Source organism: Desarmillaria tabescens (genome assembly GCF_030435595.1).
Source record: "Desarmillaria tabescens strain CCBAS 213 chromosome Unknown EV420scaffold_4, whole genome shotgun sequence".
Taxonomy (NCBI): domain Eukaryota; kingdom Fungi; phylum Basidiomycota; class Agaricomycetes; order Agaricales; family Physalacriaceae; genus Desarmillaria; species Desarmillaria tabescens.
Window position 1 is genome coordinate 1258380 of NW_026848303.1, and position 27403 is coordinate 1285782.

The 27403-nt window shown below is 48.0% G+C and overlaps 14 protein-coding genes and 1 non-coding gene across 15 annotated transcripts; 9 read left to right on the forward strand and 6 right to left on the reverse strand.

Annotated features, from left to right (window-relative positions):
• Window positions 1-1760: 1760 nt before the first annotated feature.
• On the forward strand, window positions 1761-2923 carry EV420DRAFT_1261173 (uncharacterized protein; the record flags this gene model as incomplete). The annotated part of the gene is made up of 3 exons (XM_060467051.1): window positions 1761-2058; window positions 2111-2328; window positions 2351-2923. Coding segments are annotated over 3 exons (1089 nt in total), but the record flags the coding sequence as incomplete, so codon positions are not given.
• A 315-nt stretch (window positions 2924-3238) lies between these two features.
• On the forward strand, window positions 3239-3527 carry EV420DRAFT_1510629 (uncharacterized protein; the record flags this gene model as incomplete). Its single annotated transcript, XM_060471518.1, has 1 exon — window positions 3239-3527. The coding sequence occupies one exon, from the start codon at window positions 3242-3244 to the stop codon at window positions 3470-3472; it is 231 nt and encodes a 76-aa protein (XP_060337050.1). The 3' UTR covers window positions 3473-3527.
• Window positions 3528-3978: 451 nt separating this feature from the next.
• On the forward strand, window positions 3979-5131 carry EV420DRAFT_1510630 (uncharacterized protein). The gene is made up of 2 exons (XM_060471519.1): window positions 3979-4858; window positions 4911-5131. Exons 1-2 carry the CDS (start codon window positions 4108-4110, stop codon window positions 5024-5026), a joined length of 867 nt encoding a protein of 288 aa, XP_060337051.1. The 5' UTR covers window positions 3979-4107; the 3' UTR covers window positions 5027-5131.
• An 88-nt stretch (window positions 5132-5219) lies between these two features.
• On the forward strand, window positions 5220-7294 carry EV420DRAFT_1617528 (eukaryotic translation initiation factor SUI1 family protein; the record flags this gene model as incomplete). The annotated part of the gene is made up of 6 exons (XM_060475250.1): window positions 5220-5396; window positions 5443-5620; window positions 5672-6563; window positions 6615-6896; window positions 6950-7098; window positions 7149-7294. 6 exons carry the CDS (start codon window positions 5220-5222, stop codon window positions 7292-7294), a joined length of 1824 nt encoding a protein of 607 aa, XP_060337052.1.
• A 174-nt stretch (window positions 7295-7468) lies between these two features.
• On the forward strand, window positions 7469-8609 carry EV420DRAFT_816800 (uncharacterized protein). Its single transcript, XM_060483580.1, has 5 exons — window positions 7469-7849; window positions 7901-7950; window positions 8005-8092; window positions 8146-8224; window positions 8293-8609. The coding sequence occupies exons 1-5, from the start codon at window positions 7671-7673 to the stop codon at window positions 8512-8514; spliced, it is 618 nt and encodes a 205-aa protein (XP_060337053.1). The 5' UTR covers window positions 7469-7670; the 3' UTR covers window positions 8515-8609.
• An 88-nt stretch (window positions 8610-8697) lies between these two features.
• On the reverse strand, window positions 8698-11474 carry EV420DRAFT_816895 (guanine nucleotide binding protein, alpha subunit). Its single transcript, XM_060483581.1, has 10 exons — window positions 11013-11474; window positions 10669-10762; window positions 9965-10609; window positions 9862-9914; window positions 9658-9810; window positions 9542-9597; window positions 9369-9485; window positions 9228-9312; window positions 8992-9171; window positions 8698-8931 (listed from the first exon to the last, which is right to left on the reverse strand). The coding sequence occupies exons 1-10, from the start codon at window positions 11269-11271 to the stop codon at window positions 8882-8884; spliced, it is 1692 nt and encodes a 563-aa protein (XP_060337054.1). The 5' UTR covers window positions 11272-11474; the 3' UTR covers window positions 8698-8881.
• Window positions 11475-12122: 648 nt separating this feature from the next.
• EV420DRAFT_816960 (uncharacterized protein) lies at window positions 12123-13854 on the forward strand. The gene is made up of 3 exons (XM_060483582.1): window positions 12123-12349; window positions 12399-12899; window positions 12955-13854. Exons 1-3 carry the CDS (start codon window positions 12276-12278, stop codon window positions 13505-13507), a joined length of 1128 nt encoding a protein of 375 aa, XP_060337055.1. The 5' UTR covers window positions 12123-12275; the 3' UTR covers window positions 13508-13854.
• A 1908-nt stretch (window positions 13855-15762) lies between these two features.
• EV420DRAFT_1510671 (uncharacterized protein) lies at window positions 15763-16836 on the reverse strand. The gene is made up of 6 exons (XM_060471520.1): window positions 16746-16836; window positions 16667-16698; window positions 16549-16617; window positions 16342-16503; window positions 15880-16292; window positions 15763-15825 (listed from the first exon to the last, which is right to left on the reverse strand). The coding sequence occupies exons 1-5, from the start codon at window positions 16829-16831 to the stop codon at window positions 16027-16029; spliced, it is 615 nt and encodes a 204-aa protein (XP_060337056.1). The 5' UTR covers window positions 16832-16836; the 3' UTR covers window positions 15763-15825; window positions 15880-16026.
• Window positions 16837-16936: 100 nt separating this feature from the next.
• On the forward strand, window positions 16937-19353 carry EV420DRAFT_1510676 (ribonuclease H). The gene is made up of 8 exons (XM_060471521.1): window positions 16937-17118; window positions 17174-17242; window positions 17294-17359; window positions 17410-17719; window positions 17767-17984; window positions 18036-18154; window positions 18203-18831; window positions 18881-19353. Exons 1-8 carry the CDS (start codon window positions 16942-16944, stop codon window positions 19225-19227), a joined length of 1935 nt encoding a protein of 644 aa, XP_060337057.1. The 5' UTR covers window positions 16937-16941; the 3' UTR covers window positions 19228-19353.
• Window positions 19354-19358: 5 nt separating this feature from the next.
• Window positions 19359-21462, reverse strand: EV420DRAFT_817045 (uncharacterized protein). The gene is made up of 2 exons (XM_060483583.1): window positions 19620-21462; window positions 19359-19569 (listed from the first exon to the last, which is right to left on the reverse strand). The coding sequence occupies exon 1, from the start codon at window positions 21242-21244 to the stop codon at window positions 19622-19624; it is 1623 nt and encodes a 540-aa protein (XP_060337058.1). The 5' UTR covers window positions 21245-21462; the 3' UTR covers window positions 19359-19569; window positions 19620-19621.
• Window positions 21463-22535: 1073 nt separating this feature from the next.
• Window positions 22536-22959, reverse strand: EV420DRAFT_1636819 (uncharacterized protein; the record flags this gene model as incomplete). Its single annotated transcript, XM_060476637.1, has 3 exons — window positions 22536-22652; window positions 22707-22773; window positions 22826-22959. 3 exons carry the CDS (start codon window positions 22957-22959, stop codon window positions 22536-22538), a joined length of 318 nt encoding a protein of 105 aa, XP_060337059.1.
• EV420DRAFT_817057 (uncharacterized protein) lies at window positions 22836-24666 on the reverse strand. Its single transcript, XM_060483584.1, has 7 exons — window positions 24267-24666; window positions 24145-24221; window positions 23984-24096; window positions 23812-23932; window positions 23573-23756; window positions 23333-23519; window positions 22836-23281 (listed from the first exon to the last, which is right to left on the reverse strand). Exons 1-7 carry the CDS (start codon window positions 24479-24481, stop codon window positions 23204-23206), a joined length of 975 nt encoding a protein of 324 aa, XP_060337060.1. The 5' UTR covers window positions 24482-24666; the 3' UTR covers window positions 22836-23203.
• Window positions 24667-24904: 238 nt separating this feature from the next.
• On the reverse strand, window positions 24905-25411 carry EV420DRAFT_1261562 (Endoribonuclease L-PSP/chorismate mutase-like protein; the record flags this gene model as incomplete). Its single annotated transcript, XM_060467075.1, has 3 exons — window positions 24905-25057; window positions 25105-25307; window positions 25366-25411. The coding sequence occupies 3 exons, from the start codon at window positions 25409-25411 to the stop codon at window positions 24905-24907; spliced, it is 402 nt and encodes a 133-aa protein (XP_060337061.1).
• Window positions 25412-25532: 121 nt separating this feature from the next.
• Window positions 25533-26578, forward strand: EV420DRAFT_817094 (ubiquitin carboxyl-terminal hydrolase). The gene is made up of 2 exons (XM_060483585.1): window positions 25533-25996; window positions 26047-26578. Exons 1-2 carry the CDS (start codon window positions 25633-25635, stop codon window positions 26427-26429), a joined length of 747 nt encoding a protein of 248 aa, XP_060337062.1. The 5' UTR covers window positions 25533-25632; the 3' UTR covers window positions 26430-26578.
• A 589-nt stretch (window positions 26579-27167) lies between these two features.
• Window positions 27168-27272, forward strand: EV420DRAFT_t63. Its single transcript has one exon. It is a non-coding gene; the product is annotated as a tRNA-Lys (tRNA).
• Window positions 27273-27403: the final 131 nt, after the last annotated feature.

Below are 27403 nucleotides of genomic sequence, written 5' to 3' on the forward strand. Positions count from 1 at the left end.
CTTGTTGTGCCATGTTTGGCTACAAATGAACGGCATCACCGGCATCTCCATAGCATCATGCTCCGGTATGTGCATACAGTCTAGAAATGAATTTCGGTTTCAAATTCGTTGAATTTATGACTGCCATCGTTACTAACATTCCAGTAAGCCTCCTGTTGACATTGAAGCGTGCATCGGCTGGATCTTCGAGTCAGAAAAATCACATACACAGTAACGTACCATTAGCCTTCACGCACACCGAATTTGTCGTTAGCAGAGACCAGTCCTCCGTACTGAAGGTTTACGAATATAAATTGGGTATCTAATAAAGAGGCTTTCTCAACGGTCGCCTATGCATATTGTAATTTTTAGGATTCGACTAACCCTTCATCGATCATCTTCAGAGAAGTTAATACTAGATTTCTTGGATCCCGTCGCCATGGCAATTTGTGGGCGACGGGCAAGCGAGATTTTTTGAACTCGAATGGAGCATGGCAATATAGTACAGAGTTACGAGTCCGAGTATAGGCCTGGGTATATAACGCCAGATGGCCTGCCCTTATGATGACACGTGACCCGCCTAACCGACTCGCAGTTGTCAACTGTTTGTACTACTACTTCGTTCGTACAAAGAACCCACATTTTCTTGTGCTGTCGCCGTATAAACACTTACATCTATTGAGTCCATAGTAGAACACCCTTTATGTCGGACAGCAGTCAAGAACCGGTACATGTGTCTTGCCTGGTGGTGGATGTTGCGGCTGATATTTGTTCAGGTTTCCCTATCAAGCACCAGAGGAATAACTTCTTCATTTGCCACCAGATCCCAACGAAACACTTCAACAAAAAGAACAGAAAGAAATGGAAGACCATTGGATTGGACCTATGCCTGTCGAGCTATTTCTTCGCGACCTTCTGGGATCGCCGGAGGATCCATTCACGCTGCGTTCTCCTAATCACCTTCACGACAGCTTCGTGTCGATTAAATCACCCGAAGATTACTCCAGTGATAGAGAGTACGCGAAAGCGGCTGCGAGTTTACTGATTGTGGTTTGTCTGTGACTAAGTTTTGATGACGCTTTCCAGGTCAGCATAATCAAAGCCAAAACTTCGGAGCTCACGTCCAGCTTGAAACTGGCTCTGGGAAAGGAGTACAGGGACACCATCACTACCAACATTGATACTACCTTGGGCAATGTCACCGACGCTTTTGTCTACAACTCCGACGTCGACACACCAACTAGTCCCACTCAACGGGATAGAGCAGATCTCTGGCTGGAATTCAGAAATGCTCCCTCTCTTTCCGGATTCAAGGATGATGACAGCTCTGATGAATGGGTGGTGCCGACAGAACATTCGATTGCCTACCGGGATCGACTTGCAGATTCTGCTGCTCGTATACTGAATGCGCAATATCGCCAACACCTGTTCTCACTTAGTCTTGGACCGGACGGCGTCCGCTTCTTCAAATGGGAGAGAACTTATACTATCGACAGACGGCAAATACCTAATCGAGTTTCTCTATTGGTTTTCTACTCTGACGGATAGCGACCGAGGCATCGACAAGACAGTAACACTTGCTACGGAAGAGGAAGCGTCTCTGGCAAAGCCGTTCTTGAAGCCCTGGATGGATGGGAAGTATCAACGTGCGTTTGTGAAGATTCGTGTACCTGACGGTGACGGCGAAAGGGAGGTTATTGCTGGTCCCGCTATCGCTATGCCAACAACCATCTCAGGGCGAGCTACTTTGGGGCTTCCTGTATATGATGTGAATACTCAGTCTTGGGTTCCTTAAGGATACTTGGCGAGACGCCAATCTGCCTAAAGAATTTGAGACGCTGAGAACGCTCAATAATGCTGGTGTCTGGAACGTCCCAACTTTCATCTGTGGTGGCGTCGTTCCCGGCCAGATAACTACCTCCAACAAGTATATCAACGAAGACTGGAACCTCGGAGCATGCCCGTCGGTCTTCTGTATTCGTGAACATCAACGGATCCTGACAGAAGAAATCGGACAACCTCTGGATTATCTCAAGTCCTCAAAGCAACTTACCAGAATCGTATACGAGGCATTTTTAGGTGAGTGAAAATATTGATCTTTGATCTTTTCCTAATCTCATTTCCTACCTAGCTCACGAAGATGCCTTCACATTATGCAAAATTCTTCATCGTGATGTTAGCGGCGGGAACATCTTGATCGTGTACGATGACAAGGCGCCAAACGATAACCATGATGGTGGAGGTCGCGGTTTGCTGAACGACTGGGATCTAGCTATACACACAGACGACTTAGACAAAGCAGAGTCGCAAGGCAAACCCATGATTAGTGCTCATCTTACTGGAACTTTTGTCCTTCCTCATGAACGCAAAGGGTACATGGCAGTTTATGCCCATTGGACTTCTTGGAAACGGGACGAAGATACATCAACCTCAAGACGATTTCGAATCTTTCATATATGTGATGCTGTATTACAGCCTCCGCTACTTGCAGCACAGCAAGGTTGGCCCCGCTCTCCCGAACCTTATGACCTATATCTTCGACTACAGCATACACAGGTGTGATGGTACGTGGTACAGAGGTGCCCCAAAGCTTAGTCTCGCGTGTGGTTGGGGAGTTTTGGGCAAGGACTTTCGATTTGAGTGTGAGCCTATCAACCGTTGCATCGGGGGAGGAATCGCTTCCATCCGCCAATGGCGCGACTACTATGAGTCAGAAACATACACACTGGAGGAAGAGCTCAAAGAGTTCACATTCTTATTCCAACGAGCCCCATCAACGCTAGTTTTCTGCGATCATACAGTTATTTACCGGTCATTGCAACACCATGGTTCAATGAAACACTTAGCCTCTTGCTCTCCCTCCTTTCATCCTTCATCATTAATTTGTATTACATTGCTGATGTGTATTGTATCTTCATGTTCTACAGTAATTCTTCATATGTGACATGGATAATATTCCGAGAAATTGAGGCTTCTGTTCTAAAAATATCTATTTTCTCATGAACTCAAAATCTGACCCAGAAATGTGTGTCCTCCATCTGAATGTAATCACCCACAAAGGCCTCAATAATGTTAATGACCTTCTGAAGAACCTGTATGACAAGTTTGAGACCAGGCGCCCATTATCTGAGGAGTCTAGGGCATAGATAAAAGTGTGGTTCTGCCAAGCTATTGCCTTTGATGGACAGTCTGACAGTCCAATGTGCCTATTATTGCCCCATTGCCTCCGAATTTTATTTCTCCTCTTGCTCAATTTTTTACTATGCCTGGACATGCTAAATCAAACTTGAAAAAGTGCCAGATTACTTGCAAATGCCATGACCAGCTAATGGAAAAGGCAGTCATTGCACACAAGAATGAGCTTGCCAAACTACCCAGTGCTCCTCAGAAAGATGCAAGAAAAATCTGCAAAGATTTCGAGGCTGTATATCAGAGGGAGACTGGAAAGGAGATCTCGCTTTCTTATAGCACTCGAGTGATTCCAAGTTGCTGACTAATGAGGTTTGGGTACATGGGCCGGACTGTTTCAATGACTCAAAATAGCCCAGAATACCCACGCCACAATAATGCTGTGAAAGCGGACTTGTACCTGCACCTTTGAGCATCTTTTTTTTACTGTATCTTATTGTTGCATAGTATTACACATTCTTACATTCAAACCTAGTCAAAATTCCCAACCAATTGGAACCTACAGTAAATATCCAATTTTGCTGTTTCATTGACCGGTAAATAACTGTAATAGTTTCGAGGCCTACTTGCAGAAAGCGTTAAATATGGATGGATGGCCCTCAAATGATGGTCCGAAGGAACAGCTCATAACTGGAGGTGGAACCAAACGACCCTGCGAGGACGATGATCAGAACAGGCAGAAGTCCACACATGTAGCTGCCACTTAGGGCGCGTTTTTGTTCTTACAAACCCCTGTTCATACTGATAGGCGTTGAAAGTATTCTAGACTGTTAAAATATCCAGCCTTGTTCAGTTCATTAGTTCAAGTGAAGCCTCATGCTACTGACCGGTTAGTTGATCCATTGTTTCCGTCTAACCCCTCTGGATGTCTCTGCGGAGTGAAACATCTTCCATCTCCTTTTTATTGACGCAGTGGCGTCTCGCTCTATTTCTTCCACCATGAGCACGCTTCCTCCAGAGCTTGTAGAACTGATTATCTATGATATATGGCACTCCGAAATGCTTTCATGGTGCCGCCAGTCTTTCATGACGACTTGCCCACAGATTAACCGAACGTGGAAAGACATTTTTGCGTCTATTGCTTCTCGAGATATGTACATCACCAACCTTGGATATCTATACTACCTATGCGACGTAGCTCGCTGCAGAAACTCCATTATCTACGATGATCTCTCCCGACAAACCCGTACCATCACTTGTTTCGTGGATCTCCTACAAGAGGAATTTGGAGACGACAAGGTTTTCAGCATTCTGGCAAATCTACCTAACGACGTGGGCTTCAGGGCGCTTTTCCCGCTCGCTGAATTGATTTTCTTCGAGCTCAGATGGATCGGCGGTACACGACTGGCAAATGATGAACTAGAAGTGTACGATCTTCCCATTCACCTTCGTTGCTGTCGGTACCTATCTAAATCTACGCAAAAAAACGAGGAAGTTCGGCTAGACGTGTGTGTTTCTATCACAGACCCAGATCCTTTTTCCAGGTTGTACCGCAGCAATTGGTCTTCCACGTTCCTTGCATTGCGCACAATCTGTATCCCTCCGAAACTGGTTTCCTCAGTTTTACCGTACGATGGTCATGCCAAGAGCGGTGCATTACATTTCCGTCAGACCGTCTACGTACATCAATCGAAGGGAGATCTGGAAGGTATTAATCTACACTTGTGGATGGCTGCCAAACAAGTCCACGGTTCGTGGACAGATCACCGTTCAAGTAATTTGTCTAACATCGGTTTTTCTAGGATTCAGGTGTCTTGCTAGCCCCTTCTATTACTTGAAATATCATCTGTCGCAGTGGTCTTTACCTGTTCTGTACTCACCCTGCTACGACCACTTTTGGGGGACAGTAGGAGGTTGATCTGGTATACGTTCCAGCTTGCATGTAGTAGTATCATCATGGACAGGACAATCTACTCTTTTCAATTTTGCAGCGACGTGATGAACAATACAGATGAGAAACAAAGCGGTCGTTTGATCGCCTGCGTCTTCTGACTAGTATTTCAAATCTCAACTCTCGACCGTTTGCATTACCTTTTCTTCCACTGTCTTCCATGTTCAAAAAGCCACTCGGAGGACTCAAGAATTCTGCGCCAATTCGCAGCTCAGACAGACGAAAACTCAAGCAACGCGTTGTCGCAGCCTTTTCAGTCTCGCCAGAAGATGGCGACCTGCTCGTTCCTGAGGGCATCTTGACTGCAAAATTTAGTACTCATCTAGATTTGCCTGGGGTACGTTCATTATTGGTGGCATCTGCAGGTCTTTACATGTCCCTAGGTCGCTTACCTGTCGTCAGATGGCGATCCTCTATGGATAACACTGGGCAAGGGATCCGATGAACTCATCCCAACGATATACACGCTATGGAAGAAACCCGGACTGCTGCTATTCCTCTGCACACCAGCCGCAGTAATCCCAATATTGGTCGGAGGCGCAGATTTGATGATCCCGGGGGGTGTGTTATCATGTCGTCTCCCTGCTGTTTCTATATCATTTTGAATGGTAGTGATGTATCACAGTTCATCGCTTGTCGAAGGACAGCTGGTCGCCGTATGCCAATATCAGCGACGAGACGGTGTCCCCACGATGTCTGCCCCTCTAGCTGTTGGCCGAATGGCGGTGTCTAGTGATCAACTAAATGAGGGAGGCAAGGAGAAAGGCAAGGCTGCGCTTGTCATTCATACCTGGAAGGATCATCTATGGGACATGGGATCTAAAGGAGAACCTGCAGAACCTATTCCTATCGGAATGTCGAATGCAGATGTACCAGAGGAAGATGAAGAACAGTCCCCCGAGCCAGAGCCAGAGCCTGCACCACCACTTGTCGATGGGCCACCACCTTCAGAACCGCCGCTGCAAGAAGCAACATATACACGGGAAGAAGTCTCTCTGCTTCTACACATGTCGCTTTTGCAAGCTATCGAAACAACTCTGAAATCGTTACCAACTTCATCCTTTCCCATACCGATAAGCACCTTCCATACGGCCTACATTCTTCCATATCGTCCCGTTTTCCCAGCCCTGGTACTTCCTCCATCTACATGTCCGAACGGTAAGCCAAATCCCGAAGATGTCACCATCAAGGCCTCGACACACAAATCATTCACCGCGTTCCTCAAAGTGGCAGAGAAGGCCTCGCTTCTGGCTACTAAGGCTCCGCAGAAGCACGCTCAGCAGAATGAAGCCGTCGTGACGGGTGTCAATGGAAGTCATCCCTCCGTACAGCAACATAAACCTTTCGTAACTCTTAGAGACTTGGAGCTCAAGGCAGCGAAGAAGACCCAGCGAGAAGAGGAGGAACAAGAGAGGGAAGCCCTTGCCCACCACGAACTGGGTGTCTGCGAACTATGGAAGCCTCATCTAGTCACCGCTGATCTATTCAAAGTCATGGGCGCGAGGTGAACTTGATATATTCAAAGGTTGTCAAACTGAACTCAAGTGTATTGCAGTACATCAGATCTCTACTCAATCCCGGAGATTCGGACGTTGTTAAACAACTACATCACGTCGAAGGACATCATAAACCAACATGATCGGGCATACATCAACCTCGATGATCTCCTTCGCTCATGCGTTGTGGCTAAAGCGCCTTTGTCGAAGAAGGGCAAAGAACCGGAGCCTCCCCAGCAGTCTCACGAGTTTATGAGACGGGACGAGCTGTACAAGAAAGTATTGGAACGGATGCAAAGCTGGTACGAGGTTCGCGCCGAAGGGAAAGATCCCGTCGTCAAGTAAGAACTCCACCGTTTGTTAAGCGTTTGCAACCGCTCATTTCTCCATCCAGGAAAGGAAAACTGGTGCCGATTCATGTTGAAACCAAGGTCAGACAAGGACGAAAAGCGTCGACATTTATCACAGGATTCGAGCCTTTCTTGATCAATGCTGATGAGATGGCTGATGAGCTGAGAAAAACTTGTGCAGGGGCGACGTCTGGTACGTACAGGCCGCTTTTCTCAAGATGTAGGGCTGATGCTGGTATTCAGTCACGCCGATCCAGGGTAAAGGAGCCAATGCCGGCTTGGAAGTTCTTGTGCAGGGGAAACAGTCAAAGGCGGTTACGGACTACCTTGTTGGAAAGGGCGTCCCTAAAAGGTGGATAGAAGTGAAAGAGGCGGCGGGCAAGAAATAATGTATCAGACACGAGTATAACCGGTCGAAGCATTATCTCTTCTCGAAGCGCTGCTGTAAATAGGCTTCTGGACGAAGCTGAGACTCTTCCTGGCAAGTCTTTCGGTAGCGGTGGCCTTGGGGAGAAGAAAGGAAGTCAACGTTAACCACTCAACGGCTTCCAGCAAGGGCCCAGATTCCCTTTTCCCTTGAAGCAAAGATTCAACATCTCTTTTGAGATCCGCCGACAAAAAAAAATCTCGGAATAAGCCATGGATCATTGATCCTTTTTACAAATAAAATATATCAAGATTGTAATATTTGCAAAATTTTCCCCCCAACGACGTCATGATTCCATCATCGTGATCGAACCGCAAGTTCGACTGGTATCAACCAAGATGCAGCACCCGGCACACGAAATATCTTCTGTCGTGTCGTTAATCACGACTGCCGTGGCACCGGAAATACAGAAGGCCGGTATTCAACGGTACTTTACGCCTGATGCTGGCCTCCGACACCCGTTATGTGCAGTGAGCCCGGGGCCAGGCTCGCGGGAGCGTGTTCTTGGGATATATCAGTTCGTTGTCCAGGGTCTTCCTTCTTCGGCGCTCGTCTGACCCCAGACCAGGTGGTACCGGGTCATGTCTCCTAAAGTTGAACTAGATGTAAAAAGCGTCGGTAAGCGAGCCGTCCCACCCAGTGGGGTTCTTCTGATGGATCCTTCTCGGATAGTATATGACAAGGAACAAGGAATACTTATCTTGGAGGTAGTTCAGTCTTTCCACATTCGACTATCGCCATTTAAGCCCGCTCCTTCACGGTAAGTTTGCTCGTACGTGTACCATGCTGCGTGGCTAAAGGAATTGCTTTTAGCCTCGTTGTTCGTTTAACACTTAAAGAAGTTGATAGGCTCTACTATATCGCATTCCAAGAAGACTTTTATCATCCTGATGTAAGGAAAATTCTTCCTTTCACCCTTCGTGCCAAGATGACTGACGTCTCCTATCGAATCCCTATCAGGACCTCATGTCGCTCGTTGTTCCGCCTTTGGCTCCCCTGGTGCGATTAGCATTGGGCGCTGCAAGCACCATGTCGAACATGTGTGCTACAGTTGCTTACGTGCTTGGCATATCAGGCATGCAGCAGAAGCGGTCAGTTAGATCCGCGACTGACAATGCAGCGGAGAATTGGGAAAGCGACAGTGGTTTGTACGACACCGGTCCGCACCGGAAGAGCGATTGATTAATTCTGGACGCAGTCTAGCACCTCCCTAATAGACCTGGTATTTTTACTTTTTCATTTGTCCTGACTTGTGATTATAGTAAACAATGCAAGGTATCTCGAAGTAATTACAAATGGATATAAGTATGCTGTCATTGTAAGGTATTATATGTATGTATGGACATAAAGCATAATTTCGGAATTTCAGAACATGCAAATAAAAAGCGACAAATGCAACGGAGAAAGTAGATACTACAGACAGACATCGAGCCTTGGTGTATGGAAGACTTATGCAACGGAACTTAATGAGTTTGCGAAAGGTGAAAATAATTGCGACGATTCGACGAGTACTGAGGAAATATCTGCGGTTCGCGGAGAACAAGGATCCTCACACAAGTTTGAGGTTCCTGAGATTGCCCTTGATAATGATGTCCCTTACTGCAAAGCGTCTCGTGAGCACACTAGTGTACATTTTTCCGAGAAGTCCGAAGGACTCACCGGTCGATATTATAGTAACCGTACGACGTGTGTCCGTGACGGCAGTAAAATGTACTACGAAAGGAAAACAATCATGAGGAATCACTAATGAATACCTCAATGACCGGAACTTACTATACAACTCCCGTTCTTTATTAGGAGTGGCCGAATGATGGATAGCACCAAACTTGTTACGGAAATCTATGAAGATGTTGTTAGAGTCCAGGGGGATTTCCATGTAAAGAACGGAGACGTGCATTTCGACACGGAATCGTAGTCGTTAGGTCTGTCGCCGTAGGATGTCATATGATGGTTTAATCTTACGCCGGCGTCAAGTTTGGCCTAGGAATTGTTATCCGTCAGTCGTTGACCCAAAGTAAGGTCAAGGTTCCGCATACCTGAAGAAGATCACATTTGTTCAAAAAAAGTACTATGTTGACTTTGGCCAAAAGTTTATTCGAGGTCACGGCCTGCCATAATAATAGCGAATCTTCAAGTCTGTTAACGCGTGGGTCCTACGCCCAAATGGAAAGAGTTCGGCGAAGAAGCTTCCTGATAATAGCCCACGCACCTCTGTCAAAACTTGGTCGAAGGCCGAGATTGGCGCGAGAAATATTATAGCATTCACTGTAAACCGATGGATCGGATGTCAGTTGGTTACGGGACGTGATGAGAAGACAAACTGACCGTCCTCAAAATACGGTGCCCACGCCTGTCGTTGGTTTCTGGCCCCGCCAACGTCATATATCCGCCATTCAACACCGCGGTTACTCCCGGACTGGATGAGGAAAGTATGTTCTACGACACCCATCGTCTTGAGTCGGGCCTTGAGCACGTCCGCTGCGGACCAAGTTAAGTGAACATGCTCTTTCGGACAGTAAATACACGTACCATCAGTAGGTATGTATTTCTTCGCAGTTATTCTGGGGATCTCGTCGAGATAGCTGTCGAATGGTCAACCGAAGAGATACAAGAACAAGGACAGAGTACATACAATCCACTGCTCTCCTCCAATCGAAGTCGCTTCTCTTGTAGCCTCTGCCGTACCTTAGGATCTTTCCAAAGCTCTTGCATCGCGGGCGCGCAAGCGTTCAGGGCATGAACAGGGTCTTCGGGATCTTCCCACCACCCCTCAATCTCCCCGGAATGCGCACTTTTCGGGCTCTTGGACTTGCCACCTAGGGCAAAAGCCTTTTTCCAGTTGGTGGATGTATGTACAGAAACTTCCTTGCCCTTTGATGGTTGTGACCCGCTGGAGCCACCAGGGCTGATGTCCCCCACCGGAGACACCGGGGACGATACGGACGGTTTGATCTGCGGTATAGCAATGGTAGGCGCGGGCCGGCCATTGCCAATGGAAGGATAACTGGATGGAGGGGAGCTTTTGGGAAAGGGCTGCCAAGCAAGGTGCGTTGCTTCATCCTCATCTGGAGAAGAAAGAAGGCGGATCAGTCGTTCTTCCAACTCGGTCAAAGGTTCCAGCCGACTCCGATATATCTCGTAATTGGGCACTTTAGTGCCTGAGATTGCCGACGGCGGACGCCCGTTCGATGAGATGATAACAGAAGCCATCTCAAGGGAGTCGACATCATCGTGGTCCTCGACGATTTCACTTTCAGGCGATAACGCGTCTAGTATCCTGTGTCAACACATGGTGAAAAATGAGAGGTATCAGTCGCGAAGGCCTACGCATCGTACCTTTTAATTGAGCGCACAAGATTGAGGTATATGACCGCGCGCCAGGCAATTCGTTCGGCGTGAAATGCAGCTGGGGTGTGTAATAATTGGAATTCTAGTGGAAGGCGTTAGTGATGGCATATATCTTCGACGCTATGTCCCGCTCAGGGCTCATCGACATCGACTGTAAAGCGTGATTTTCATCCGGCGGAAGATAGATTCCGTTGGCCCGCGATCCGTCGGGGAGAGTGGAGCTGTCGTAACAATAGAGAGCATTTACCCACAGCATCACACGCCAAACGCTATGTCGAGAGCCACCAGAGCCAGGACACTGCGTAGCAGAATATAGAATAAGCGATACTTACGCTTAAGCGTCGTGCTTTTTCCCGACTCCGACTGTCCCAAGAGCAGCACGTTCACCTCCGCCCGTGTCTTCTTGCGATGTATTCGCTCCTGCCTGATCATCTCATCGATGTGGTCACTGACTTGCTTGGCCTCTGTCTCCCGCTTTAGCCTGAGTTCCTTCTCGGCGGGTGTCTCGTTTGCTGGAGGCAACAGGGCCGCTGCCAGGGGATCGGAAAGCGAGCGTCGACGGTTCGGGGCCTCTGTTCTGTTCTTCGCCATGGTGAGCAGCAGCGAGGCGAGGGGATGGTGGTGGTTTGTAGACAAGAATGGTGTGGCGGATTTCGAGGCTTTCTAAGGTAGAGAAGCGACCTAGAAGGAGCTAAACAGAATCTACCGATCTTACTTCTTTCGAAGGATCGTTAATTTGCCTAATCTAGGTTTTCTTATTATAACCAAGCGGTGAAAATAAATAAATAAACTCGTAAAAGTTCTTATTGGTGTGTTCGTCGCCTGGGTAACATTTTAACATGATCCTACCACCGGTACTATCTAGGGTCACCTGTTTTTTTCCTTCAGTACTCAGTTGGGTTCCGTAAGCATCCCAAATATCTTCCGACGCTAACTATATGAGGATGGTACAAAGAAGTGCTCAGTACACGATGCTCTGGTGCACATTTTCGTTAGTACTACGTGGTAGTATGAAGTCTAGCAGCTCCCGCACGAGTTGTGGCGCCAGTTCTCGGAGGCCGGGACAGACAACTTCAGATGGCCTTCACTTCAGAAATTAACATTTGGACTTGCCTCGACGTGCTAGACACGAGTTTCTTTTCTATTCGCATGGTGGAAATACATGCATGTGTATTTGACTCGGGTTCAAGGTCTTCCTGGCATTTACCCCGACAACTCTCTTCGGACCAATCGTGGATGATTGAAGAGCTTTCGGGATTCCTCCGGGTTTGTCCTCCTTGATTTCCCATTCCTACGTCTATCTATCTCCTACAGATCTACGCCAATCTGCATCACTGTTTATGACAGGCCCATATAATGAACGATCAGCAACTTTCCGAACAGAGATCTTTGTAACCCTCGCTTTGTCGGCTGCGTTGACTGTTCCTTCTACCGCCGGTCGATGCGCTTGTACCGCTATTGACGACTCAATCTGTTCATCCTATGATCTCGTTGCCTCGTCGTTACACGATGGCTAGTTGCAGTGCCGAGACGCTTAGTCTGGTACTACGACGTTAGGATCTATTCCTTAGCCACTCCTTTTTATTTTCTCTTCTATGTGCGATCCTAGTACCACAGAAGAAGGCAGGCCCAAAGGGATAGTTGACTTATCCTTCTCTGCGAGTCCGTTGTGAGTCATTTTCCCGCGAGTTTCAATCATGGTTAATCATTGGAGTCAGTGGTCAAGGACATCCCAAAACCAGGAGTCCAAAATGTCATTCATCTCTCCCTTCATCTTTATCACTCACTTCTGCACGTCCCTCTTTCGAACATCATGATACAGATACTTCTTCCGCAAGATCAATAAGAAGCCCGTCTCCTTCTTCGCCTATCTTTCCAACGCCTTTCGCCCTCCCTCCCCCCCACCGTACCAGTGCAACCTCCATATCATCGTCCTCGCGGAACACGCCACTTTCTGCACCCTCACCACTTTCTCCGACGAATGTTATTTTCCGAACTATCACCGTTACTGAGCCTCCTGTGACTCGTACCAAGACTCTGGTCATAACCGCAACACTGCCCCCCATAACAGCGACCATTACTGAAACAGCTCGCCTTACGACGACGCTCCCTCCCACAACACAGACCGAAATCATACTGATTCAATCTACGGAGACTAAAACAACGACCATCACCCAAACTGAGACAGCAACACCACCAACAAAATCTACCTCTCCACAGTAAGCCATCATGTCTTCGCGTGGAACGTCCATGCGTTCTGAAGCCCCGTTTCAGAAAAGACTCTGTCAGTAAGATACTTGTTGCTGGAGGTATCTCCGGTATCGTGCTAGTAATCCTGGACCTTATCATTCTGCTCGTTCTTCTGTGTCGATACCTATTTCGGCGACGCAAAAACCGGGGAGCTTCTGACGTGTCGAACATCCCACCTTCGCCAGTGTCCCGTCTATCTCGCTCACACGACAGCCCTTCTTCATCGACATTCATGGCTTCCGTGAGAAGCCGTGACGATCCGTATCCAAGAACCATCAGACATGATGGTACTAGGAGCCGTGTCTCGATGATTCCAAATGGTGATCTACCGTTAGGCCCATCAGAAGCAGAATACAGACCTTCTAATAACACTTTTGCTGGTCCGTTAGACATGGAATGGACTTATGGGTTAAGAAGACAGGGTATGGACTCGAGAGAGGCCAGTACGCCACGGAGTAGGTTTTCGGACCCTACAGTCTCGTCGGGACAGCTCAGCACCACCAGGAAAAAGAGCTTATGGTCTGTCTTTCGCATTAGGGGATTCGACCGTAGAAAGAGTACTGCTTCAAATTGTTAGCATATGTACCCACAGCCGAGGATCGAGATCGGCGTCCATGCCTATACTAGGATATTTCCGGGAATTAATTTTCGCGCTTCATAACGAATTTGAATTTATGATCTTATGTCTGTTTTCAGGCAATAAATTCCAGGGGTAACTTAACTTGTCTTCGTACAGCTTCGTACCTCATCATGTCATAACTTCACACTATTGAACTGCGTATCGATAGGTGGGACCCTGTGGAGCCCTAGCTTGCTCCGACGGACGTGTTATCACCTAAATTAGAATATACGAGCGTACAAGACGCCAGATTTGTCAGATTTGTGCCAGAGAAATTATAGAACTAACGTCACACAAATGCTCGGAAACTCCGAAATAGTGTCGAATTCCAGCAGGAGTTCTTTTCTTTCTGCTGCGAATATTTTGACGCATCTAGGTGTATATGCTGCCATGGGTCCTCATACCCGCGGCAACCTGATCTTACAAATTGACGAATATTATCATGTCGTCGGGAGCATGACGGAATCATGATCATGAGGCGAAGCTGCGCATGCACATAAGCACGTAAGTAAGTACACGATGCCCGCTCAACATGATGAGTATCTGCGATAACCATGTTATTATCTCCCACAAGAGTATCCGATCACGATACAACAGTCTTGTTACAGAAAAGACTGCCCCACGAGTCAGATTGATACTATCCATGGTCTACGTCAGCATAACTTGAAGGCGAGCCGGTAAGTGCCCACCAGGAAGTTGGTATAATTCTACCCAAGACACAATGCTCAGTCATGTGCAGAATGAAGCTACGATCCACCCAGAAATCCTCACTTGGTGCAGAGTATCTTAAGTGTGGTTATATAAGTACTGTTACCACCTGAGCACCTCCGGTTAATACGCGCATCGTATGGCATGGAACATACCTATAGACTATCTAAGATGAGATATATTACATCAGGCGCGGTAAGTGCGAGCGGCAAGAGAGATAAGTTTCGATAAGTATACTGGCGGCCGTGACTACAAGCGCAGGCATCTTTATTTTCCCAGATGGAAAGCGTGCAAGGGCCGTAACACAGATAGCATAATATCCACCAAGCGGTCTACCATAATCAGTATATAGAAGCACGTCAGAAACAGTTTTTGAGTTTTATGAAAGCCATAATGGGCACAGACGGTGCTAATAAACGAGCAGTGCATTGACTTGAGGCACGCGCTGTAACTTTATTGGACGTACTCGTAGATGGAAAGTATAGTGTTGCATGCGTAGATTTTTACCGACGAAGATCGATGCTTCGCTCGCAGGTCTTCGCGGAAGAATGTGCGGCTTCAGCGTAACGACACCTAAGCGAAGCGCATGGCTACGGGAAACTAAAATCCGGATGTAGTGGAGGGCACGAAACGTTCCAGATGTAAACCCAACAACCAATGGACAAGTACTCGAGACCAAGTCTAGACTATCCGAGCATTCCAAACCCTAAGTCGTGCCGATTGTCAGATTGTTGTCCCAGCAAAGCAAGTAGTTGTCAAATACGTGGCGCCACAGACCACCTGCGCATATAAGCCTCGTGTTGCTGAGTCCCACGCCATGACCTTTCGGATGCGTACGTATCTAGAAAGTAGGCCTTGACAACCTACGGTCCGCGAAGGATGTTTATGACAGGACTCCCGGAGATGAACAAAACCATTCCCCGATGCATAGTCAACGGCGCAGAGTATTATTCCGTCCGTACGTCTTTCCCCGTGGGCAAAGAAATCTTGCTGCAGGTGCTTTGATCAACATCAAGTAGATGGTATGCATATACGTACCGCCGATGAACCAATCTATCCGCTGCGGTACTACTTCGAAGATAGACCCGAATGTGCTTAGGATGGAAGCAAGGTGAGGACCCTTAAGATGCATCCATAGTTTTCAGTATATTACGAGTGCATTCGGAAGACCTCGGCATCCTCATAGTTCATCGAGCGCATAGCATTCATCCATGCAAATAAATCTACAAAGCCTGCTAGAGGATACGTCTTGTATGATTAGAGAAAACGGACCCCAAATCTAGCGAGAGGCACACACCATATGACGAAACGTCATTTGGACGCCAGATCTTCTATAATGTCCGAGAGATCTCCCCTCCAGTCGCGACTCAGAGATGAAGGATGAATCTTCGTTCATCAAGGGCTGGATAAACGGATAGGCACGATAGGCACACAACCGGTCTCCACATTCCCAGAGGTTGATAAATGAAGGATTCATGATGCGCGTATACTCCATTTCTGATGACAGTGGGATTAGATCAAGCATGAATAATTGTGTTATTCATTATATACAAGAATCTATATATGTCCTAGAGCGCACGAAATTAACCCATCTCAGAACATGATATCCTTGGATCACTGACCTTTCGGACCATGTATTTTAACGGGTTTAGCGGTCCATAAGCCAGGTCCCTTACTATGGCCACTGAGAAGATTGTACGACAGGGCTGTAGAGATAGCCGAGTTCTTCCATACAAGAACGACTATGGTGGATATGTCGTCTTAAAGGATCAGTCGTCCCCCCAGTTGAGGCCTAGTGCATCTTTCTGTTCCCCTCTAACCGCGTCCTCTACGGCTTCCGCGAGAGCTCTTAAAGCGAGAACATCTTCTTCTAATTGCACTGGGCGTGTTCTGTCAACAAACTGAGGATCCGTGACACCGAGAGCACGCTGGAGGGCAATGTCCCGGTTCTGGCCGCGGAGATTGTCGATCGATGTCAGGAGGGCAGGGAGGTTTGAGTGAGCTGATAGCACTTTGCGAATCTCCGGAGACGTTGCTATTCAATATTTCATTGTGGGGTTCTGATGAGGGAGGTGAATTCGCACCTATAGCTTCGTATTGATGCAATTGAAGAGGTTTAGGGTCATCTCTTTGCAACGGGTCGGGATATGCACTTTGTTTTGGGACGTAAGGCCAATTAAGCGAAGACAGGGAGCGCAACGGTTTTGGATCTTCAATATCTGCAGATATGTCTTTTGCGGCCGGTGCTGGAAGGCGTTAAACATTGTTGATTTCCGTCAGATAGACCTTACGCGTCAATGATTCAAGAGGGGTAACATTTTCGGTAGCGGTAGACGCGACAGAAGTACCACATGACGAAGCTTGAAAAATGTCAACTTTGAAAACGGAAGCAAAGCTAAGTATGGACACCTTTATGTTCCTTATAACAAGGGACCGAGCAGCTTCGAAGGAATAAGCGAGTGTCATTAAATATTTTAAAAATACTTACTACACAACACGGCACCCGGAGCATGTGTACTTGGACTCATTGGAAGAGCAGATCTGACATACCGGACGTCGAGTTGAGCGCGACATGAGAGAGATTTCAATTTGGCGTTGAATGCCTTTTACGGCAGAAATCCCACGCTGATGGCAAACAGAAACAATCCGTAAAATAATTTCGAATTCAACTCCTCTAAACTCTCATGAAAAGGGCCCAACTCTCGCCGAATAGGGCAGAACCCAAGCTAAAGAAGGCCAAAGTGTCGACAGCAGTTGCGGAGCAGGTGGTGAATGATGTTGCCGTGGAGGACGACGGCGAATGGACAAAGGTGGAGAGGAGAAAACACAAGAAGGCCAAGAAAACAGCGGTGAAGATGGATGTACGTGGAAGTTCTTCTACGATTAGTTCCAGGACTTATCCTTGCACGTGTACAGATGACAGTACCGCGATTCATGTACTCGAATGCGGATATCACTCAGCGACACCGTGCCGTAGGGATAGAGGTGAGTTTTACCGGTTCACGTTGTTGATACTTTTTCATATTTAGATAACAGGAAATTCGCGATCTTTCTTTGCACATTATTGCGGATGCGCCACCGCCGAACTGGTTACGAATAGACGTGAGTTTGTCGTCGTAAACGGTGGATCCATGTTCACATATTTGATGCAGAATGCACCCTTGATTCCAAAGATTATTGTCCTCCTCATTCCAGGACTTACCACGGAACTTCTCTCGTTACCTCCATTTCCAACGTCTCCCCTAGTCAATCCCAACGTTCCCATACCGATACCCTTACCACCCAAGGTCGTGTCTGGAGGTCCGACTACCAATGTCCCTTTCATTGCTTCTACATTTAGCCATGCCTGTCCAACTCGTGCACCTGGTGACCAGACCCGCATGCATAGCGTTTTGAACACATTCTTTACTGTACCGATCAGCGCGACGGAGAAGAAGAAGCGGGAGGAGCAAAAAGCAAAATGTAATTCTCACTTTCCTTGTTTTCATCCTTCTGACGCATAGCTGCAGCAGAATATCTACAAATCAATGACCCTGCGCAGTATCTATTAACCAAAGAGCAGATGATTGAGCATGACTACCCTCTGCCATCATATATGGCAGACGTATTCCAGAAGCCGGATGATACCTGGCTGGAAACACCGGAAGAGCCCCGGGAAAGCCTCTTGACAGCACCAGATCAGAAGAAGCAGCTTGCTCGAAAAATATATTCCCTAGATTGTGAAATGGTAGAGTCTGCATTCCCTTGATCCATCCATTATTGATCCATGTTGATATAGTGCATGACAGAAGACGGTAAAGAGCTAGCGAGAGTTTGCATCATCGATTTCCGCTCCGGAACCGTGATATATGACCAACTAGTCAAGCCTTCCAAACCTATCACGGACTACCTGACACGGTAGGATGGTTTTACGGCACTAAAAGAATTTAACTGACATCCCGGTAGATGGTCAGGTATCACAGCCGAAGCTTTGGCTCCCGTGACGACGACGCTGTCGCAAGTCCAAGCGCACCTTCTCCGCATCCTGAGCCCATCAGCCACCGACCCTTCATCAACTCCGTTCCTAACCCCCATCCTTCTTGGTCATTCTCTCGAGTCGGATCTACGAGCGCTTAAGCTCTGCCACCCTTTCTGCATTGACACAGCTGTTATATTCCACCACCCTCGTGGCCGCCCTCTAAAACCCGGCTTAGCTTGGCTCACTAAAAAGTGGTGCGGACGCGAAATCCAAACGCACGGTGAGGGTGGACATGATCCGGAAGAAGATGCGGGCGCGTGCGTAGATTTGCTGAAGAAAAAGTTAGACAACGGCCCCTCGTTTGGTGAATTCAAGACTGATTATGAATCGATCTTTGAACGATTGGCGAGGTCAAAACGGAGGGCAGGAGGACCAATAGGTAGCATCAAAGGTGCTGTGATTGACCATGGGAATCCGAGTGTGATGCACGGAAATAAGGCCACAACAAGTATAGGGTGCAAGGACGACGATGAGGTGCTCAAAGCCCTGCTAGAGGTTGTCCCATCGCATCATTTCGTATTTGCGAGGTTCATGGCATTGGCTAATATACTAGGGTGTGAGTAACACCCAGTTTGTTTTTCGAGCTTACTCTAATAATGATGTAGGGACTACGCCGAAACAATCTCCTGATTCCCCACCTTCAGAGCCAGCACCACCACCGTCAGCCGAGCAACTCGGCGCGGTCTTAGATGTCCTCAATGCGCACCTTAAGACGCTCCACGGTGCGCTTCCTTCGCGAACAGCGTTAATAATCTTCACTGGTCACTCCGATCCACGTCGTATGGCCGCGCTAAATGCACAAAAAGCAGCTTTTGAGACTGCCATACGGAGTGGCAAGCTCAGCGATGGGCTGCAACCCGAAGAGCGGTGGACGGCAGCGCATGTAAGAGAGCTAGAGTCAGCTGTTGAGGTGACGAAGCGTGGGCTGTTATTTTTGGGTGTAAAACCCTAGTTGTATGTTTTGACTGGTTTGACTTAATGCTTGAGCCCTGCTTTTGATATGCTGAAATTATTGCGAAAATTATTGCGAAGGAACGGCCCTGCGTGTTGTGCCACGCCTGAAATTCCTAAGACGCCGCATGGTTAGAGCTCCAAGTTCAGGCGCTTATATGATTCCGAAGTGGTATTTTGTTGGTGTAAATACAAACTGCTGTCGAAAGCAGAGTGGAAAGCACTGATAAAGTCGGCGCTGAGCCTGCAGCGATGACTCGGATGAAATTAGAATTATGGTATAAAAAGGAATAAATGCAATCATTTCAAACGGTGCGTATCCGTGAAACCCGAAAGCGAAAATCTGTTAGAAACAGTGAGGCCATGAATAGACTAATAGGAAATCACCCTCACTTTCAAACAGCAACGTCTGGCGATATCTGACTACTGATCCTCTTCGCAGCCAAAAAAGGCGGGAGAGGATCGCCCGTCATCCTTAGACAATCAATGGGGATTAACCCAGGCTCTAGGTCCACATCCTTCCCTTTACCATTTCCCTCGGGAACCTTTTCCACCATAGCCCAGCCATCGTCAAAGACTTCTAAGATCTTGACACGGTCCCCGATGGACACAGACATTTCGTCATAACGTGAGGGTACGAATGTCCGGTGGATCATTTCTACTGGGCAGAATCCAGAGGTTATGGGCGACTCAGGCCCAGAGGAGGGATTTGTGAGACTCGGAGGATACATCTCGGTGCTCGAGCTGAGGGCCGTGCCATGACTATCTCTGTTTGGAATTTTAATCCACTCCCCATTTGAAGGTGGCTTAGGAAACGAGAAGGATTCTGAAGGAGTGAAAGGACGGACAGACATGGGTGTTGCAATCTCTGGTTGCAATTGGGCAAGGCCGTCAGGCATCACAAGATAAGATGAGTCGAAGTTGCTTGGAATGGCATTTGAGTGAGCGCCGCGAGTGTCTGAATGGGAAGAAACCTTTACGTCGAGGAGAAGGGGTCGTGGAGGGTGCGTGGAGTATCGTGGTTTGCCAGAGTTGTGCGTCGACAGCCCATGATCATCACGGATTTCTGCCATGGGAGGGGGCACAGGGTCCGTAAAGGACAGAGGTGTCCTGTTTACATAGGAGGTGACGGCAGAAACGTCGTCAGTTCTACCTCCTGAACTAAAAGTAGTATTCCACCCCGCGCGACGAATATGGGCAAGCCGCCATTGCCGTCTGACCCGGTGATATCGTCGAATGAGAAGTAGAAGGAGTATTGCTAGGATGACTGCACCAATTACCGAGACCACGGCAACTGCACCCGAAGAAATCCTCCCTAGTTGATTAACATCAGATGAGCTCGGAAGGAAACCATCACCCGTCACTGCGGGAGTTTCTGGTGAGCCTGCTGGAGGAGAGGTAGGAGAACCTCCTGTATTCTGCCCGTTGGGTCGATTCAAGGTCGAACTCGACAGCACATTAGACATCAATGTTGTCACGGGAATGCCGTTAACAACACTGTAGGTGGTCGTAGTTAGGATACAGTTACTGCCAGGTGCTGAATAGTAGGAAGCTGGCTCGGAGGTAGTATCTGAGGTGGTTACGGGGGTAGGGCGGAACACAGTACTAGACGTTGCGCTCAAGGTATTCGCTGGCGAGCTGCCGCTCCCGGTGGACGACGAAGAACTACCATGCTCGCAGTTCTGAGTGGTGCTAGAAACACCTCCCCGAATGCTCGTCGATGCATAGGTGACTGATTTGTACGATGGACCAGTGCTCGAAGCTCCGGTATTTGATCCTGTGAAGCTACCACCTGCATCTGTCATGCTGTCTGGACTGACCTTGCTCCCACTGTCGGGTGTAACTGTGGGAACTGAGGTCGTAGTAGCCGATGTCGATGGCCCAGTAGACGGATAATTTCCGTGCTGATTGCTCCCCCAAATAAAGTTCGTCACAAGAGAAGTCTCTGTGGAGAAGCCAGAGGCATAAACAGAGACATAAAGAGGGTAGTCGCGTCGCTCAAGATACTTGCTCAGCATAGTGCGACAAAGGAATCTTGCGTGTCACGCACTGGAGCAAGGACGGATGAGTGAGTTCTCTCCCCTGCCACGAAATGGAGGTCGTAAGAGAGGTAATAAATTGGGCAGCAGAACTCCATATCATCGTCATCCTGGTGCTTCGAGGCTCGAATGAGGAAGGAATACACCACGAATGGATCCTTTTTTGAGTCTAACGCCTGCCAAAGAGCCCTGTTCTCGTGGAATAACGCAACTTGCTTAACTACCAATTGAATGTAGTATCACAACTCCCTTGACTATCATATAGTTTCTTTCGTACAGCGTTTGATGAGCGGGCAGGAAAAAAATTAAAGATAGAAATGTATTCACCTAATTCCTTTTCGTGTACGTAGAAAGTGCCGTACAGCCTGGGAACTCGGCCACGGGGCTTGTGCTGTTCCTGTTTTCATAATATGGCTCTAATGAACTGGAATTACTCGGACATGTAGGAATGGCGTATAGGTCCTCATGGAATTAGAAGTCAAAAGGCTGTCCCAATCCGGCCCGGTCAACCGAACCGGGATAAGGCGCTCAAAGGATGTCGATAGAGGAACTAGTGACTTGAACATCATCACTACCGATTTTAGACCTTCCCGACTAGCCCATTCAAGTCTTATAATTATTTGATAAAGGGAAGTCTGACATCTTATTCCTCTAGAATCTCTCTCGCTACAGGCGTATAAGCAGCTTCCCTCCTTCTCCCATGTTCACGATACAGACAATCTCGCGGAGCAGTGATTTATGAACCAATAAAAAACATAGCTTTCCTTTGGGCTTCAGGCTTCCAGCCCCGAGCCCCAGCACCGCAAATAAACATGCAGCGCTATTTTTGATGGTATCCTAAGCCTTGGATCCACGAAAGAGAGCTGGCGCACTCTGATGGGAAATTTTCGTGTCCAGTAACGAAAAGTCATCCGAAATGCATACGTATCATTCATAGTTGGCAAACGAATCCTTGTTCTCAAACGGTTATTAAACAGCGTGCTTGCTCCTGGTTCATTTACTTGATGATAACTCGGGCAGTATCCAAAAACAAAGATGATCATCACAGCCATCTTTTTCCATGGAACAAAGCAATCACTGAGATGTTCGAGCGGTCCAGGATCCAGGTAAATTGAAGCGCTGGCGATCTCAAACGCTCATGCACCGCCTTGCTTAGTGACCAGTGCAACTCGAAAGTCCCGCCTCATTTGTATATCGTTTTCGAAATCAATGTTTCACATGCACCACACCGAGATGATCACAGCCTTCAAGGCATCACGAAATAAAGGTCCTAAGGTACAAGGAGAAAGAAAGGAAAGTGGGCGGTCATCGCAAAAACGATGATAGGTAGATAAGGGAGGGTGAAAATGTCTATAGTGGAGGAGGACGGGAGTCTAGATGACTTTAACTATCTTTGGAAATCAATACGCGCGCGCGCTCTACGGAATCGAGATCGACTTACCAGCAGATACAACACGACACCTCTTACGGATGGTATGTTGGCGATGCGCGGGCTTGTACAACGCGCTCTAGAGAAGTAAACGTCGATATTAGACCTGGCGATCTGAAATCTAAACACACTCACTCATGAACGCAGGAGGGTTCGGCGGTAATCCACGCGCCATCCTAGCAGCATTTGTGCTTCCTTCAAGAGAAGCAGCTCCAACGATGGCAAAAGCGGCAGCAGCGAATGTGAGAACGAAGGTGAGCTTCATAATAACAAGGTCGTAGATGAACGAAAGAAAGAGTAATGCGCAGGGCTCCAGCCGTGTTATTATATATCCACCGGTATTTGTAAAGGTCCTAAAACATGTTCGGAACATCGAATCATACCCTGTGTTGACGTTCCTTGTGTCTGATGTTATCGGAGGCTGCGCTATTTGGAATGGAGCACCCTCCGAAGATGAGGGTTTGTGGCATTAGCTTTCTTAGTTGCTAGGGTTCTCTAGAGGGTCATCTTTACAATGCGTCGTAGTCTTGTACAGTATCGTAGAATTCGCCAATGATCCTTTTCTGCGCCTCACGTCCTGTCTCCTTCTAACAATAGAATGAGACCGATGTACGAAATAAGTAAAGGAACCAGCTCACCTCGGTGTCCCCGATCGCACGAACAACGATGTATTTTCGTCCCGTCAGGATAGCTTCACCAACATCGCCAAACGCCGGCGTATCTTTCGTCTCAGCATACACTTTATGCGATCCTGTTACTAGTCCGCCCGCTTCCTGGGCTATCAAAACCCCAGCGCTCACATCCCAGGGCCAGCATCCAATTTCCCTACACACATAAAGCTTGAGGATGCGAGCCTAGAATAGGTTAGAACTACGCACCAGTACATATCCAGTCCACCCTGGGCAACCATAGCAAAGTTCATTGCCGAGCTCCCTAGAGACCGCAGCGAGTGCGCCATTCGGCCTCCGACGACACCGTTCGAAGGGTCTCCTGCAATAAGATGGAAGCTTTCCGAGCGAGAGGTGAGTGGTTTCGAGGCGCGGTCATTACCCCATTCAACAGCTAGTCGTACACGTTCGGATTCAGCTATTTCGGGTAAAGGTAGAATAGTACCGACCTATTTGGGCCTGGCTTAACGAGGCGAGGGGTTTGGGTGAACTGGCAAATGGGAGCTTGCGTGGGATACCGTTAGGACCGCTGTGTGTAACGTAGGAACCGGATCCTTTGACGCCGGTATACTAGAACTATCGTAAGTACATCTTCTCGCAGCAAAGCAAATCGGGGCTGACAAGAAGGTCGAGGAAGGGGTTGTAAATGACGCCCAAGACGGAGTGGCGCTTGTAAATTAGCCCAATAGAGATGCAGACCCAAGGAAAACCATGAACAAAGTTTGTCGTTCCGTCTGTTCAAGCATGAGTTCCTGTAGACGAGGACATTCGGGACTATATACCGATGGGGTCAACGCAGAACGTGGGCTCATCTGTCCATTCTGGCCGCAATCCTGCAGCGTAGGTTTCTTCTCCGATACTGAAATATCGTCAGTTTCAGCACACCAGAAGATGTAGCACTCACAATTTGAACGAAGGATACGTCTCACTGATCTTCTTCTTTACAAGCTCCTCGACCTTGACATCGTACTCTGTAACGAGATCTACCGAATTTTTCTTCTCGTCTACGTTAGATCCAGCCAGCTGGATTGCTTCTGAGCCTTGGCGAATAACATGGCCTGCCTCGTAGGCAAGAGCAACGGTGAATTTGAGAATGGACTGGAGGTCAAGCTCTGACATGGCTGTAGGAGATTGGATACTAATGATCGATAATAGATGACATCGATGATAATCCACGTTCGTCCGATGCGATCCTTGCCGTAACTATGAACGTGCATGGCGTGCTCAAGGATGTGTGGGTACAGTGTAGGCAGTTGGGATGGTGGTGGTAGGTGATCAAGAGGTGTATGCACTGATTACTCTACCTACGTAAATCAGACAAGACGGGAGTCGGACATTTCTATGGAGAAGTGGCGACGTAGACCACATCCAAACTGTTCTTCTCACTGGCTAATATGATGGTCGTAGTATCACTTGTTATCTCCCTGTGCACGGCATTAGGTTGATATCCAATCATCAGGTTTTTTAAATTCTCTTCTTATCAGTACATTTATTTCAGGCTACAAAATGGCATCAAATATTGATCAGAGGTCGACAGGGAGGTCAGACGCACCTAGCGATGCACTCAACCTCAACCAATACGTCCTTTGGTAGCCTCGCCACCTCAACAGCAGACCGTGCAGGCTTGTGGGAGCCAAAAGTCGCCTCGTAAATGCCGTTGACGGCGACAAAGTCATTCATCGATTTCAAGAAGACCTGCATGTCCTCAATAAGAGCGCATATACTGAGCATCGAGCACTCACAGTCGTCTTGACGACCTTTCCTAGCTCTGATCCACCAGCTTCAACCACAGAGGTCAGATTCTTCAGCGCCTGTTTTGTCTGTGCTTCGATTCCTCCTTCGACTACTTGCATAGATGTCGGGTCCAGAGGGATGCATCCAGAGCAGAAGAGCAGGTCACCCGCCTCGATGGCCTGGGAGTAGGGGCCTATAGCAGCAGGTGCATCTAACATTGACAGGTAAGTAGGTCAGTAACTCATCCAGCGCGGCGCGACGCGACGCACTAGCAGTGGAGACCGTGGTCAAGGATGGGTGGGTCGAAGCAGACATTTGGTGACGGTAAACAGGTGATCTGAAGGTAACGGTGGGACGAATGAGTAACCTGCTTGTCCGTAGTAAAGTGGAAGACATTTATTGAGGCCGAGCCAGGCCGCGGCGAAAGTTCGGCAGACTATTTGGTTCCGAAGCCGATATCAACTTCAGACGGCCCGGATGCTCACTGAAACAGCACTGAAACCCCATCATCATGGCTCTCTTCACCTCCATCTCCAATGGCGACCGAAGAAAAAGAAGAGTACCGCAAACATTACGTTCCCCTCGAGTCGAACCCGGAGGTCTTCACTGAGCTCATCCAAAATCTCGGCGTCGACGTCTTCCAGTTTCAGGATGTCTATTCCGTCGAGGAGCCTGATCTAATGGCAATGGTGCCCCGACCTGTCTATGCGCTTGTGCTGGTATTCCCAACTAGCGACGCATACGAAAATCAAAAGAAGGCAGACGAAGCGACGCGATCAGCGTACGCTGGGAAGGGCGATGGGGAGGATGTCGTCTGGTTCAGGCAGACGATCAACAACGCCTGTGGGCTGTATGCGATCCTTCATTCTGTTTGCAATGGGGACGCGAAGAATATGATTCGTGCGTTTTCCTAAATGTCTATGCGTACACTCCCACTGATGTCTTTACAGCATCATCTTCAAAATTGGCTGCGTTGCTTGACAAAGTCGTCCCGTTGGATCCTGTCGAGCGTGCGCGCGCTCTTGAAGATTCTAAAGAGCTCGAAGAAGCCCATGCGCGCGCAGCGGCTCAGGGTTCGACCGCAGCACCCAATGCCAATGATGAAGTTGATTATCATTATGTGGCTTTCGTCAAGTCGCACAAGAACAATCGATTGTACGAGATGGATGGTCGAAAGAAGGGTCCCGTTGACAAGGGCATAAAGCTGAAGGGAGATGAGGACCTATTCAGCGAAGGTGGTCTGAGCTTGGTGAAGGAATTCATCAAACGGGAGCAGGACGGAAATCCCAACTTCAGTTTGATGGCACTCGTTCCTGCAGGAAGTCCCGTTTGAAATAATGCCACAGGACGTGTGTACGATATGACGAAGCGAATGTCAATGGTGATCAAAAGCAAGTTGTTCCTTTACATGCAAATGAACTAAATCCTGCAGCACCTCAAACACTCATGTTTGCCTCTCCATTTTCTTCGATCTGGCAATCCTAAGCAGTGACCTTCCTCTACGGCTGTACTAGTCCAGTCCCCACCCTGGGTACCTTTGTATCTTTGGTGATCCTGAGAGGATTTTACACTCTAAGGGTAGGATATGGCTCCGATCTTTCGAATGAGTACCTTCAGTATGACTACTACTGTCATAAAACTGCCTCGCGAATGTTCTCAATTCCAACGGGTACATCTACCAATCCTATCGTGCAGAGAGCAAGGGCCTGAAGATTTTGTCCCATATGAAGACAATGCGAGCGATGTCCATCTAGGCAACGGGAAATCAGGTACTGCAGACAATGAAGGAGGAGATTCGTCGAGTGTGACGGCTTTCGAAAGGTCCATTCCGTCAAGAGCTTGGGGATATCGACATCGTCAATGTGCACTGGAGACGCATGTATGAAGGCAAACTTCCCATCGTAAGGAATATGGCTGCATATCGGAGATTTAATGCAACCTCTAATAATTCTCCGAATCCTTGTTGAGCCCCTTCGGAACACAGCTGATGTGATAACTTTGTGATAGCAGAAGCGAAGGTTCTCTCTGGCGTTGTTTCTAGTCTAGTTACATAGTAATAATAATTCCACAAGCCCGCCTAGCTCAATCGGATAGAGCGTCAGACTTTTAAGGCGAGGGTTGAACCCTGCGATTACATAATATCTGAAGGCTGCGAGTTCGACCCTCGCGGTGGGCTAGTTTAGTTTTACTTTGTATGTTTTCTTTTTCTCAGCCTTTTTTGCAAGCTTGCAAACTTCCAACTTCCAAGGTCCGTAACTGGTACTAAGTCCGGTCATTCCTTTATAACTTGTTGTAACTTGCGTAGAT